This window comes from Microchirus variegatus (assembly GCF_963457635.1).
Source record: "Microchirus variegatus genome assembly, chromosome: 17".
In the NCBI taxonomy this organism is placed as follows: Eukaryota; Metazoa; Chordata; class Actinopteri; order Pleuronectiformes; family Soleidae; genus Microchirus; species Microchirus variegatus.
Genome location: NC_139818.1, coordinates 1,608,932 through 1,622,946, shown reverse-complemented (window position 1 = coordinate 1,622,946; position 14,015 = coordinate 1,608,932). Strand labels below are relative to the sequence as shown.

Here is a 14,015-nt window from a genome sequence, read left to right as displayed (position 1 = left end):
ACAAAAAATGCCACTGGCTTTGGTTTCTCCACACTTACGCTGCCCCAAACAGTTATATATATATATATATTTATATATATATGAATCAGCCTTTTTGTACTGAAATAAAAAAAAGAAGAAAAAGAATAAAAGAGAGAGAGAGAACACTGTTGTAGAGGCTCTGCCCCTGTTTGACTACACAGTTTGTTTACAGTAACAACAAAGTCAACCTGCATGAATTATGCACATAGAAATATCATAACACTTAAGTGACAGCAGATACGGGAGTGGGAGGCAGAGAGAGAGGATGTGGCTAGTTTTGTTATTTTTCTTCCTTTTAAAAAAAAAAAACAAAAACAAAAAAAACAGCAATTTATCTAAAAATAAAATAAAAGAACAATTGTGCTTCTCCCATACCAGCAATGATCAATTTGTCCTTTGTGTGTATCTGAAGCTGAACGTGGGAACACGAGGAGTCACAGAAATCTAAATAAAACGACGTGACGTGAGAAAACGATTCAGTTAAATTATCCCCAACACAAGCCGAGACGACGTCAGCGTGTTTCATGACAGGAAGTGAATTAAACGACTTCATGAGGGGGCGAAGAATGAACTCTGAGATGATTTAAAGATCATCATCATCAGTGTTTGTTTGTGTCGTCCTGCAGTTCCAGTCAGTTTGTGACATTTCCCACTAACAGGTTGTTTCTCAGCATTCAGGCCTGTCTTTCCTTCACCCCCCCCACACACACACACACACTGTCCCTCCTGGCTGGTTTTTAAGGTCAGACTAAAATACAACCTCCCCCCGAACAGAGCTCTGTTCAGAGGCTGAAATTAACAACAAACCAGACGACGTTTGTGCGAGCGCACATAGAAACTCCACTAAGAAACCAACGAAAAAAAAAAAAAAAAAGAAAAATCATTATTATATATATTTATATATTAGAAAGCTATACACAAGCATGTTAATTTCACAGATTTTTTTTTTTTCTTTAAAAGATTCTTAATATTACCATTATTATATATATAATTAGAAATACACGTTTAAAAACAAACCTCTACAAAGATAAAACAGTTCAGCAAAGCATCAAATCTCAGTCTGTTTTTCATGGCTTGGGGCTTTTCCACGCGCCCTGACATTTAACCCCCCCCCCCCTCACCCACCACCTCCACCTCCACCCGTCCATGTTGGGCGAACTTATCCGTCTCTTATTAGCAAAGCTATCAAAAAACACATTCTGGCTTATAGAAACTACAAAAAGCCACAAAAATGCTTTGCATTGTATTCCTTTCATATGAAAATATAAGCAAGTGTATCGTACAATTGTTTTTTTTTTTTGTCCTTTTTTTTCTTTAATAATACTGAATAGTTAACACTAGTTGGAGACTTTCCTTGATTACACTAATGTAGCTCTTAGATCAAAGCGCTGGTCCTTCCTTCGCTCGAACGGCAAAGTAAAGGTTTCCACGCGCACACGCGCACGTTTAGCATCAGATTTTGTCGTCTGTTTACCTGTACAATCCTTCAAATGTTGCATAAAAGCTTCTTCATTGAGTGAGTAAATAAACCTTGTAAATGGCCGGCGACTTTGACCCCTGCCCTTCCCTCCTTCACCCTCTATTTACATAAATACGTTGAACCTGCAACATGACATCATCATCTAATGTTAACACACATTTTTGCAAGGGAGAACTGCAGAGAGAGAGGGTAATATAGCAATGAAACCGACACTGTACACATGTATTGTTCTGTCCAACTCAAGTGCTAAGATGTTTTTTTGTGTTTTTTTTTTCCCACTGGACAAACTCACACTCATGTTTATGCAAAAAAACAAACCTTTTTTTTCTCTTTTTCTCTTTAGTCACTGAAATAATCGCTGAGGCAAAATTTTGTTAAGTGTGTTTTCTGAAACAGAGTACCTGACTATTGTTGTTGTTGTTTATGTGTTGATATGCATATATGTACACATACACACACACGTGTAAAGATATATGCATACGTGACTCCTTTTTTTTTTTCTTCTCTTTTAAATCCACACACAATACGATTTATGCATAGTTCCCCAAAAAAAACACCCTCTGATCCCAATCAACGCCCGCCCTCCCATTACAACACCCCACTGCATGTTATATAATGTCAATATGTATAGCACACACACACACACGCACACACGCACACGCGCACACACACTCGGCAAAAAAAGAAATGAATTAAAAATAAACAGATCCTTCAGCGTTGAAGAGATAAAAGGTCGGGCAGTGACTGACTCGTCTTATAGAGACAGAGCAGGGAGTTGACTTTGGGGCACTGTGACGATGCGTTGTTGGATTCGGGGTTCACCCTGGGGGGGAGGAGGAGGGAGGAGGAGGGAGAAGGGAGGGGGGGGGGTGGAGAAGACGGCGCTATCATGTCGCCCATCCCTCCGACAGACGCACACGCTTGATGGACGGGCTCTCGCGTTCGTCCAGCGCGGGCCGGGCCAGTCCCAGGGGCGAGTGGAACTCGTTCCTGTGCTCGTCGCGGTCGCTGCCCTCGTGGGAGCTGCTGCAGCTGCTCAGGCTGTCGACGGGGGAGCGTCCCGAGTCCTGGCGGGACGAGGCGTTCTGCTGAGGCGGTACGCCGCCGCCGCCGTAGCCCCCCGACGTGCTGCTGGTGCGATCTCTGGGAGGGGAGACGGGTTCGGACTTGATGTGCAGGCTTTGAGCGGAGGGCAGCGACAGATTTGAACCCTGACATAAGTGAGAGCTAGAGCAATTTCTGTAGGGAGGGAGAAAGGAGATGTGAGATGGTTACAGAGAGCAAGCAGTGTGTGTGTGTCACATACACAAACAATACAGGCAATACAGTATATACAGGGTCTTTGCAGGGTTCAACAAGTCACATTTACCATAATGAATACAATTTCAGACCCAATTCAAATCCATACTGGCAAAAAAGTACAAAACACAAAATTGGAGCCACAAATCTAGCTAGTGGTGCTGGATAAATTCTCCCCGGGCAGCACAGGTGACCTACTTTAGTTCCATGTTGTACTTATATCGTTATCGCATCCTCAACAATAGAAACATTTCAAAGCGAGACTGAAGTTTATGCACGTTTTAAATAAAAGTCACAGTCATTAAGACCTTCCAAAGCGTATTTGAGACCTTTTATGCAATTTTAGGAGAATTTAAGGACATTTTAAGGCCTTAAATTCAAATGATTGGATTCAAGACTTTTTTAAGACTTTTTAAGACCCCGTGGATACAAATGGACGCAGTATGAACTCCTGCTGACCATCGTCAGGCACGTATTGGATCATACCAGCTGTCAATCACACTGGTGTCCACTCATGTGCCTTGTCTCTATTTGTGTCTTTATGTTCAGCTCAGATCTGAAACGTGTGATTAAGAGACTATTATTAAATGTTTAGTGACGTCATAAATCAAGTGAGAAGTAGGCCCATTTCCTCATAGACGTCCACTGTCACCCCCTAGTGGTTATTTTTTGTCCAACATCCTTGGCTTCACTTTTCATACCGGAAGCAAACCATTTATATATATATGTATATATGTGTGTATATATGTATATACGTATATATGTGTGTGTGTGTATATATAAATACAGTCTATGATTTAAAGGTGCAATATGTAAGAATGTGGCCAAAAACGGTTACTACATTCAACTTCAAAAATCCTTTAGGTTTCATTTTCTGACGTAACTGGCAACCCGTGGTTGCTCGGCAGCTGAGACTCTACTGACTGCAATGATTGGTATATGGCGGTAGGTGGCGCCACATGCTGCCAAAACATGATTTCAAAATATAAACATGATTTGCAGTCTGCAAAATATTTCTTTTAATGCAAATATTTAGTCTGTACTGTTGTTTTTGGTGAGTTCAGTTTGTTATATGAACATTATTCCTGAGTCTCTGTGACATATTAGGAGGATTTTATGGCCATTTGATTTAGATTTATTACATAATGCACCTTTAAACTCATAAAAACAGTGACGTGTGATAATTGCGCTGAGGACTCTCTCGGATTTCTCCAGTGATACTCGATCACGCAGCACGTGGACACTCACCCTAGCTGGCCGAGGGCTGAATGCTGCATGTTCTGAAGGTGTTGCTGTTGCCACCCGCTCATGGAGCCCAGGTGAAGGGAGCTGCCGCTGTTGTATCCAGACAGGGAGGACAGATCTGCACTGTTCAGTGAATACTCTGCACAGACACACAAACAGAGAGGAGGATGGAGATGATCAGGTTTGTACAAAGAAGCTCAAAGTTGCAACAAGAACCGCTGATAAATGCTGCCTTTTTATTTATGGGTGAGACAATAGCACCCTCTGCTGTTGGATTTTTATATAACACCAAACTTCAAGAGCAATGGAACAGGACTTCGCTCAAAAAGATGATTTATTTGAAGTAAACAGACTGTGATACGTACCGGTACCATAAGACGTAGAGATGGCAGATGGGTAACCGCCCATGCCTTGTCCTGGCAGAGTGGGAGTTGCTACTGATACCACTGGGGTGGCGAGTGACTGTGCTGACTGAGAGTTGTTTATTCTCTGGTTCTGTGACAGAAGAAGAAGAAGAAGAAAGGAAGATGCAGAGAGAGAGAGAGAGAAATGAGTCAGGCCTGAGAACACGGAATCAAAACACAGATACAAGACAGACAAAAAAAAAACTGCAATAAACCCAGAGAAGTTTTTTCCTTTTTTTCTTTTCTTCTCTCTTTTCATTTCAACAGATGCTGAGAAAATGAATGTGATGCCAACTTCTGAGCAAATTAATTACTCAACGTGCGGCGCGGCTGAACCCTGCCAACCCTATCATTTACCAGCCTTTCCGAAGGCCCACTGTCGCTATAGTAACACCATCAGTCTCCACAGCAACGCAGGGTAGCGATGGCAAAGGAGAGGCACTTTACTGTGGCAGAGGGGACGGTTTGGCAGAATATCAGCGAGCTTTGATTCAAAATCACTGTTCATTACCTATGTGTTTCCTTTTCTTTCAGATGTTTCAAAAGCTTGACGTATACAACAAAAAAGTCCATATGCAGGCGTGAAGATGGGAGGAGAGGGGAGGCAGAGACTGAGGGAAGAAAGAGGCCAGGCTGCTCTTACACTGACACACCACTGGATGGCAGTATGTGCCCTGAGAAAATGCCACATGAGTCATTTTCTTCAGCGCAGTCAGCAACAATAAAGGTTAAAGTTACTGTTGGACCAGGTACTATTTTTGTAACTTGTTAATTTACCTGGTACACATTGTTATTGTTCTTAATAATATGCTCATGGTAGAGCCTGCAGGTTTTCTGGCCTAACTTCATTTTAATATAATAGGTTATAGGTTAAGGAATAATGTTATTGAATTTATGAAATTCAGGAAATGATCCATTTGCCCTGATGCACTTTGACAGTGAGCTGACTTTCTTCTAGAAAACAAAAAGTATCTCGGAATTACTTGAAATTTACCATCATAATAGTCGGCATCGCCCTGAACAATGATCTGTTGAAAATATTTGCAAATCTCTTAAGGAATAATTTAAATGAATTTTTGAACTTCAGGAAATTATCCATTTGCCCTGATGCACTTTGACAGTGAGCTGACTTTCTTCTCAAAAACAAAAAGTATCTCGGAATGACTTGAAATTTACCATCATAATAGTCGACATCGCCCTGAACAATGATCCGTTAAAAATATTTGCAAACCTCTTAAGGAATAATTTAAATGAATTTTTGAACTTCAGGAAATGATCCATTTGCCCTGAAGCACTTTTGACCAAAAAGCTTTTTCAAAAGTATTGTCAATTTTGGGACGACATAGTATAGTATGACATTTTTGTCCAATTTTGGAGCAAAACTTTTTTTTCAAAAAATTGTCAAATCTTGCGTGAAATATCGTAGTATGACGTTTTTTTTAATCAAATTTTGGCCCAAAAAACTTTTCCAAAAAATTTTCAACTTTGGGACGACATAGTATAGTATGTTGTTTTTGCCAAATTTCTGACCAAATTTTTTTTTACAAATAAATGGTCAAATCTTGAGCGAAATACTGTAGTATGCCGCTGTTATCAAATTTTGGACGTAATATGACGTTTCTGTCAAATTTTGGACCAAAAAACTTTTCCAAAATTTTCAATTTTGGGACGACATAGTATAGTATGTCGTTTTTGTCTAATTTTGGACCAAATTTTTTTTCCCAAATAAATAGTCAAATCTTGGGCGAAATACTGTAGAATGCCGTTTTTATCCCATTTTGGACGTAGTGTGATGTTTTTGTCAAATTTTGGACCAAAAACTTTTTCTAAATTGTTTTCAATTTTGGGATGACATAGTATAGTATGTCGTTTTTGTCAAATTTTGTACCAAATTTTTTTTTCCAAATAAATGGTCAAATCTTGAGCGAAATACTGTAGTATGCTGCTGTTATCAAATTTTGGACGTAATATGACGTTTCTGTCAAATTTTGGACCAAAAAACTTTTTCTAAATTGTTTTCAACTTTGGGACGACATAGTATAGTATGTCGTTTTTGTCTAATTTTGGACCAAATTTTTTTTTCCAAATAAATAGTCAAATCTAGGGCAAAATACTGTAGAATGCTGTCACATACATCACTTTGACTCAGCTAGGACTTGAACTCACTGTCTTTGGACCGAGAAACCAATGTCCTAACCACTAAGCCACTACAGCTGTGCCTTTTCAACACATTGTGTAGTATTCACACCTTGAATGACATACATGTCAAAATTTGGACCCAATTTTTTTCTCAAAATAAATAGTCAAATCTTTAGCGAAATACCGTAGTATGAGGTTTTTATCAAATTTTGGACGTAGTATGTCGTTTTTGTCAAATTTTGGACCAAATATTTTTTTCAAAAAATGCTCACATTTTGGTCGACATAGTATAGTAGGACGTACTACATAGTATAGTAAGACGTTTTTGTCAAGTTTTGGACCAATAAAATGTTTTTCAAATTTTTTTTCAGATTTTGGACGACATAGTATAGTATGTCGTTTTTGTCAAATTTTGGACCAATTTTTTTTTTCAAAAAATGCTCACATTTTGGTCGACATAGTATAGTAGGACGTACTACATAGTATCGTAAGACGTTTTTGTCAAGTTTTGGACCAATAAAATGTTTTTCCAAAAAATTGTCAGATTTTGGACGACATAGTATAGTATGTCGTTTTTGTCAAATTTTGGACCAATTTTTTTTCTTCAAAAAATGCTCACATTTTGGTCGACATAGTATAGTAGGACGTACTACATAGTATAGTAAGACGTTTTTGTCAAGTTTTGGACCAATAAAATGTTTTTCAAAATTGTTTTCAATTTTGGGATGACATAGTATAGTATGTCGTTTTTGTCAAATTTTGTACCAAATTTTTTTTTCCAAATAAATGGTCCACTCTTGAGCGAAATACTGTAGTATGCCGCTGTTATCAAATTTTGGACGTAATATGACGTTTCTGTCAAATTTTGGACCAAAAAACTTTTCCAAAATTTTCATTTTTGGGACGACATAGTATAGTATGTCGTTTTTGTCTAATTTTGGACCAAATTTTTTTTTCCAAATAAATAGTCAAATCTAGGGCGAAATACTGTAGAATGCTGTCACATACATCACTTTGACTCAGCTAGGACTTGAACTCACTGTCTTTGGACCGAGAAACCAATGTCCTAACCACTAAGCCACTACAGCTGTGCCTTTTCAACACATTGTGTAGTATTCACACCTTGAATGACATACATGTCAAAATTTGGACCCAATTTTTTTCTCAAAATAAATAGTCAAATCTTTAGCGAAATACCGTAGTATGAGGTTTTTATCAAATTTTGGACGTAGTATGTCGTTTTTGTCAAATTTTGGACCAAATATTTTTTTCAAAAAATGCTCACATTTTGGTCGACATAGTATAGTAGGACGTACTACATAGTATCGTAAGACGTTTTTGTCAAGTTTTGGACCAATAAAATGTTTTTCCAAAAAATTGTCAGATTTTGGACGACATAGTATAGTATGTCGTTTTTGTCAAATTTTGGACCAATTTTTTTTTTCAAAAAATGCTCACATTTTGGTCGACATAGTATAGTAGGACGTACTACATAGTATAGTAAGACGTTTTTGTCAAGTTTTGGACCAATAAAATGTTTTTCAAATTTTTTTTCAGATTTTGGACGACATAGTATAGTATGTCGTTTTTGTCAAAATTTGGACCAATTTTTTTTTTTCAAAACTGGTCACATTCTGGACGACATAGTATAGTATGACGTACTACATAGTATAGTATGACGTTTTTGTCAAATTTTGGACCAATTTTTTTTTTCAAAAAATGCTCACATTTTGGTCGACATAGTATAGTATGACGTACTACATAGTATCGTAAGACGTTTTTGTCAAGTTTTGGACCAATAAAATGTTTTTCAACATTTTTTTCAGATTTTGGACGACATAGTATAGTATGTCGTTTTTGTCAAATTTTGGACCAATTTTTTTTTTCAAAAAATGCTCACATTTTGGTCAACATAGTATAGTAGGACATACTACATAGTATCGTAAGACGTTTTTGTCAAGTTTTGGACCAATAAAATGTTTTTCCAAAAAATTGTCAGATTTTGGACGACATAGTATAGTATGTCGTTTTTGTCAAATTTTTGACCAATTTTTTTTTCAAAAAATGCTCACATTTTGGTCGACATAGTATAGTAGGACGTACTACATAGTATCGTAAGACGTTTTTGTCAAGTTTTGGACCGATAAAATGTTTTTCAAAAAAAATGTCAGATTTTGGACGACATAGTATAGTATGTCGTTTTTGTCAAATTTTGGACCAATTTTTTTTTTCAAAAAATGCTCACATTTTGGTCGACATAGTATAGTAGGACGTACTACATAGTATAGTAAGACGTTTTTGTCAAGTTTTGGACCAATAAAATGTTTTTCAAATTTTTTTTCAGATTTTGGACGACATAGTATAGTATGTCGTTTTTGTCAAATTTTGGACCAATTTTTTTTTTCAAAAAATGCTCACATTTTGGTCGACATAGTATAGTAGGACGTACTACATAGTATAGTAAGACGTTTTTGTCAAGTTTTGGACCAATAAAATGTTTTTCAAATTTTTTTTCAGATTTTGGACGACATAGTATAGTATGTCGTTTTTGTCAAAATTTGGACCAATTTTTTTTTTTCAAAAATGGTCACATTCTGGACGACATAGTATAGTATGACGTACTACAAAGTATAGTATGACGTTTTTGTCAAGTTTTGGACCAAAAAAATGTTTTTCAAAAAAAATTGTCAGATTCTGGACGACATAGTATAGTATGTCGTTTTTGTCAAATTTTGGACCAATTTTTTTTTTCAAAAAATGCTCACATTTTGGTCGACATAGTATAGTAGGACGTACTACATAGTATAGTAAGACGTTTTTGTCAAGTTTTGGACCAATAAAATGTTTTTCAAAATTTTTTTCAGATTTTGGACGACATAGTATAGTATGTCGTTTTTGTCAAAATTTGGACCAATTTTTTTTTTCAAAACTGGTCACATTCTGGACGACATAGTATAGTATGACGTACTACATAGTATAGTATGACGTTTTTGTCAAATTTTGGACCAATTTTTTTTTTCAAAAAATGCTCACATTTTGGTCGACATAGTATAGTAGGACGTACTACATAGTATCGTAAGACGTTTTTGTCAAGTTTTGGACCAATAAAATGTTTTTCAACATTTTTTTCAGATTTTGGACGACATAGTATAGTATGTCGTTTTTGTCAAATTTTGGACCAATTTTTTTTTTCAAAAAATGCTCACATTTTGGTCAACATAGTATAGTAGGACGTACTACATAGTATCGTAAGACGTTTTTGTCAAGTTTTGGACCAATAAAATGTTTTTCCAAAAAATTGTCAGATTTTGGACGACATAGTATAGTATGTCGTTTTTGTCAAATTTTGGACCAATTTTTTTTTCAAAAAATGCTCACATTTTGGTCGACATAGTATAGTAGGACGTACTACATAGTATCGTAAGACGTTTTTGTCAAGTTTTGGACCGATAAAATGTTTTTCAAAAAAAATGTCAGATTTTGGACGACATAGTATAGTATGTCGTTTTTGTCAAATTTTGGACCAATTTTTTTTTTCAAAAAATGCTCACATTTTGGTCGACATAGTATAGTAGGACGTACTACATAGTATAGTAAGACGTTTTTGTCAAGTTTTGGACCAATAAAATGTTTTTCAAATTTTTTTTCAGATTTTGGACGACATAGTATAGTATGTCGTTTTTGTCAAAATTTGGACCAATTTTTTTTTTTCAAAAATGGTCACATTCTGGACGACATAGTATAGTATGACGTACTACAAAGTATAGTATGACGTTTTTGTCAAGTTTTGGACCAAAAAAATGTTTTTCAAAAAAAATTGTCAGATTCTGGACGACATAGTATAGTATGCCGTTTTTGTCAAATTTTGGACCATTTTTTTTTTCAAAAAATGCTCACATTTTGGTCGACATAGTATAGTAGGACGTACTACATAGTATAGTAAGACGTTTTTGTCAAGTTTTGGACCAATAAAATGTTTTTCAAATTTTTTTTCAGATTTTGGACGACATAGTATAGTATGTCGTTTTTGTCAAAATTTGGACCAATTTTTTTTTTTCAAAAATGGTCACATTCTGGACGACATAGTATAGTATGACGTACTACATAGTATAGTATGACGTTTTTGTCAAGTTTTGGACCAAAAAAATGTTTTTCAAAAAAAATTGTCAGATTCTGGACGACATAGTATAGTATGTCGTTTTTGTCAAATTTTGGACCAATTTTTTTTTTCAAAAAATGCTCACATTTTGGTCGACATAGTATAGTAGGATGTACTACATAGTATAGTAATACGTTTTTGTCAAGTTTTGGACCAATAAAATGTTTTTCAAAATTTTTTTCAGATTTTGGACGACATAGTATAGTATGTCGTTTTTGTCAAAATTTGGACCAATTCTTTTTTTTTCAAAAATGGTCACATTCTGGACGACATAGTATAGTATGACATACTACATAGTATAGTATGACGTTTTTGTCAAGTTTTGGACCAAAAAAATGTTTTTCAAAAAAAATTTCAGATTTTGGACGACATAGTATAGTATGTCGTTTTTGTCAAATTTTGGACCAATTTTTTTTTTCAAAAAATGGTCACATTTTGGATGACATAGTATAGTATGACGTACTACATAGTATAGTATGACGTTTTTGTCATGTTTTGGACCAAATTTTTTTTTCCAAATAAATAGTCAAATCTTGGGCGAAATACTGTAGAATGCCGTTTTTATCTCATTTTGGACGTAGTGTGATGTTTTTGTCAAATTTTGGACCAAAAACTTTTTCTAAATTGTTTTCAATTTTGGGATGACATAGTATAGTATGTCGTTTTTGTCAAATTTTGTACCAAATTTTTTGGTACAAAAATGGTATTTCACCCAAGCAAAGCTTGGGTGAAATACCATTTTGAATGACATAGCAATTTTGGGACGAAAAGGTATAGTACTTAGTTTTTGACGAATTTTGGACAACATTGTATAGTATGACGTTTTTGATCAGTATTTGACCAAATTTTTTTTTCCAAAAAAATTGTCATATTTTTCAAAGACATTGTGTAGGATGACGTTGGACAACACGGTATAATGATTTTTGGAGACGTACTGAAATACAACTTCTCTGTCACATACATCACTTTGACTCAGCTAGGACTTGAACTCACTGTCTTTGTACCGAGAAACCAATGTCCTAACCACTAAGCCACTGCAGCTGTGCCTTTTCAACACATTGTGTAGTATTCACACCTTGAATGACATACATGTCAAAATTTGGACCCAATTTTTTTTTCAAAATAAATAGTCAAATCTTTAGCGAAATACCGTAGTATGAGGTTTTTATCAAATTTTGGACGTAGTATGTCGTTTTTGTCAAATTTTGGACCAAATATTTTTTCCCAAATAAATAGTCAAATCTTGAGCGAAATACTGTAGTATGCCGTTGTTATCAAATGTTGGACGTAATATGACGTTTTTTTTATCAAATTTTGGCCCAAAATCTTTTCCACAAAATTGTCAACTTTGGGACGACATAGTATAGTAGGTTGTTTTTGTTAAATTTCAGACCAAATTTTTTTTTCCAAATAAATAGTCAACTCTTGGGCGAAATACTTTAGTATGCCGTTTTTATCCCATTTTGGACGTAGTGTGATGTTTTTGTCAAATTTTGGACCAAAAACTTTTTCAAAATTGTTTTCAATTTTGGGATGACATATATGTATGTCGTTTTTGTCAAATTATGACCAAATTTTTTTTTCCAAATAAATAGTCAAATCTTGAGCGAAATACCGTAGTATGCCGTTTCTATCAAATGTTGGACGTAGTGTGATGTTTTTGTCAAATTTTGGACCAAAAAACGTTTTCAAAATTCTTTTAAATTTTGGGACGACATAGTATAGTATGTCGTTTTTGTCAAATTTTGGACCAAATTTTTTTTCCTCAAAAAATCATCAAAGCTTGGGTGAAATACTGTCGTATGCCGTTTTTATCCAATTTTGGACGTAGTATGACGTTTTCTATCAAATTTTGGCCCAAAAAACTTGTCAACTTTGGGACGACATAGTATATAGTATGTCGTTTTTGTCAAATTTCGGATCAAATTTTTTTTCCCAAATAATTGTCACATTTTGGAATACATAGTATAGTATGACGTTTTTGTCAAATGCTGGACCAAAATGTTTTGTCCAAAATGTGAAATATAGATCATACATTAGTATGTCGTCCAAATTTTGTCAAAAAAAAATGTTTTAACAATTTTTTTGTCTAAAATGTGAAAAAAATTAACTTTTTGGATGATGCTTAATAATGTACTGACGAACGCCAATTAAGGGACCCTTTGGTAAAAGATTACCCCAAAAAAAACACTACCTTGCTGTAATAAACACATTAATTACAGCAAAAATAAATGGAACACAAATGAAGAGGTCAGACGGCGCTCCTTTCACTTCTGCCAGGTTTGTACTGCTACTAGTTTCTGCTAAGATCTATTTATCTAATGAAGGAGCATTTTGATCTCTACATTTCAAAGGCAGTCTGACTTACCAGGAGCAGATCGACATCCTCAGACTGATGACATCAAAAGCGGAGGGTGCAATAAAATCAAATGAATGTGTGCGAGTCAGAATTTAGAAGTCACTGATGAATTTAGGAATGGAGCTGTTGTCGGACTAAGGCAGACACAGAACTAATGTCACAACTAACTCACTAAGCACACGCTGATATTAATGCATATCTCGGATGAACTACTACAATGTGAAGTTTTGGACAATTTTTTCTTTTTTACCTTTTTTGGGCACATTTTGGACTACATATGTGGTTTTTGTTCAAATTTTTACCAACATTTTTTTTCCAAATAAATGGTCAAATCATGCGTGAAATACAATAATATGCCGTGTTTGTCCGATATTTGACGTAGTATGACGTTTTTGTCAAATTTTGGACCAAATCTTTTTTCCAAATGAATGGTAAAATCTTACGTACAATACAATAATATGCCATGTTTGTCAAATTTTGGACGATGTATGACGTTTTTGTCAAATTTTGGACCAAAAAACTTTTTCCCAATAATGCCGACAGTATATATAGTATGTCGTTTTTGTCAAATTTTGGACCAATTTTTTTTTCCCAGATAAATGGTCAGATATTGCGTGAAATACAATAATATGCCGTGTTTGTCAAATTTTAGACATAGTATGAGGTTTTTGTCAAATTTTGGACCAAAAAACGTTTTCGAAAAAATTGTAAATTTTGGGACGACATAGTATAGTATGTCGTTTTTGTCAAATTTTGGACCAAATTTTTTTTGGGGGAGAGAAATTGGGATTGGAGAATAATATGAGAAGAGATACAGCCAGTGTAAGAACATTGAAGGGACAGTTTTTGATTTAAGAAGTTGCTGAGGAACATGAAAAACAATAAAGACGTCAGGTTCCTCTTCAACCC

At 35.3% G+C, this 14,015-nt stretch overlaps 1 protein-coding gene across 10 annotated transcripts in view; it reads right to left on the bottom strand.

Moving 5' to 3' along the window:
- Nucleotides 1-2,102: 2,102 nt before the first annotated feature.
- Nucleotides 2,103-14,015, bottom strand: part of mef2cb (myocyte enhancer factor 2cb) — a 79,139-nt gene continuing 67,226 nt past the window's right edge. For all 10 annotated transcript variants that reach the window (XM_083903934.1, XM_083903933.1, XM_083903932.1 and 7 more), the window contains 3 exons: nt 4,411-4,540; nt 4,049-4,184; nt 2,103-2,740 (listed from right to left, as the gene is read on the bottom strand). In XM_083903934.1, the coding sequence (XP_083760060.1) occupies nt 2,389-2,740; nt 4,049-4,184; nt 4,411-4,540 (618 nt within the window). In that variant the 3' untranslated portion in view covers nt 2,103-2,388. The remainder of the gene's footprint in view (nt 2,741-4,048; nt 4,185-4,410; nt 4,541-14,015) is intronic.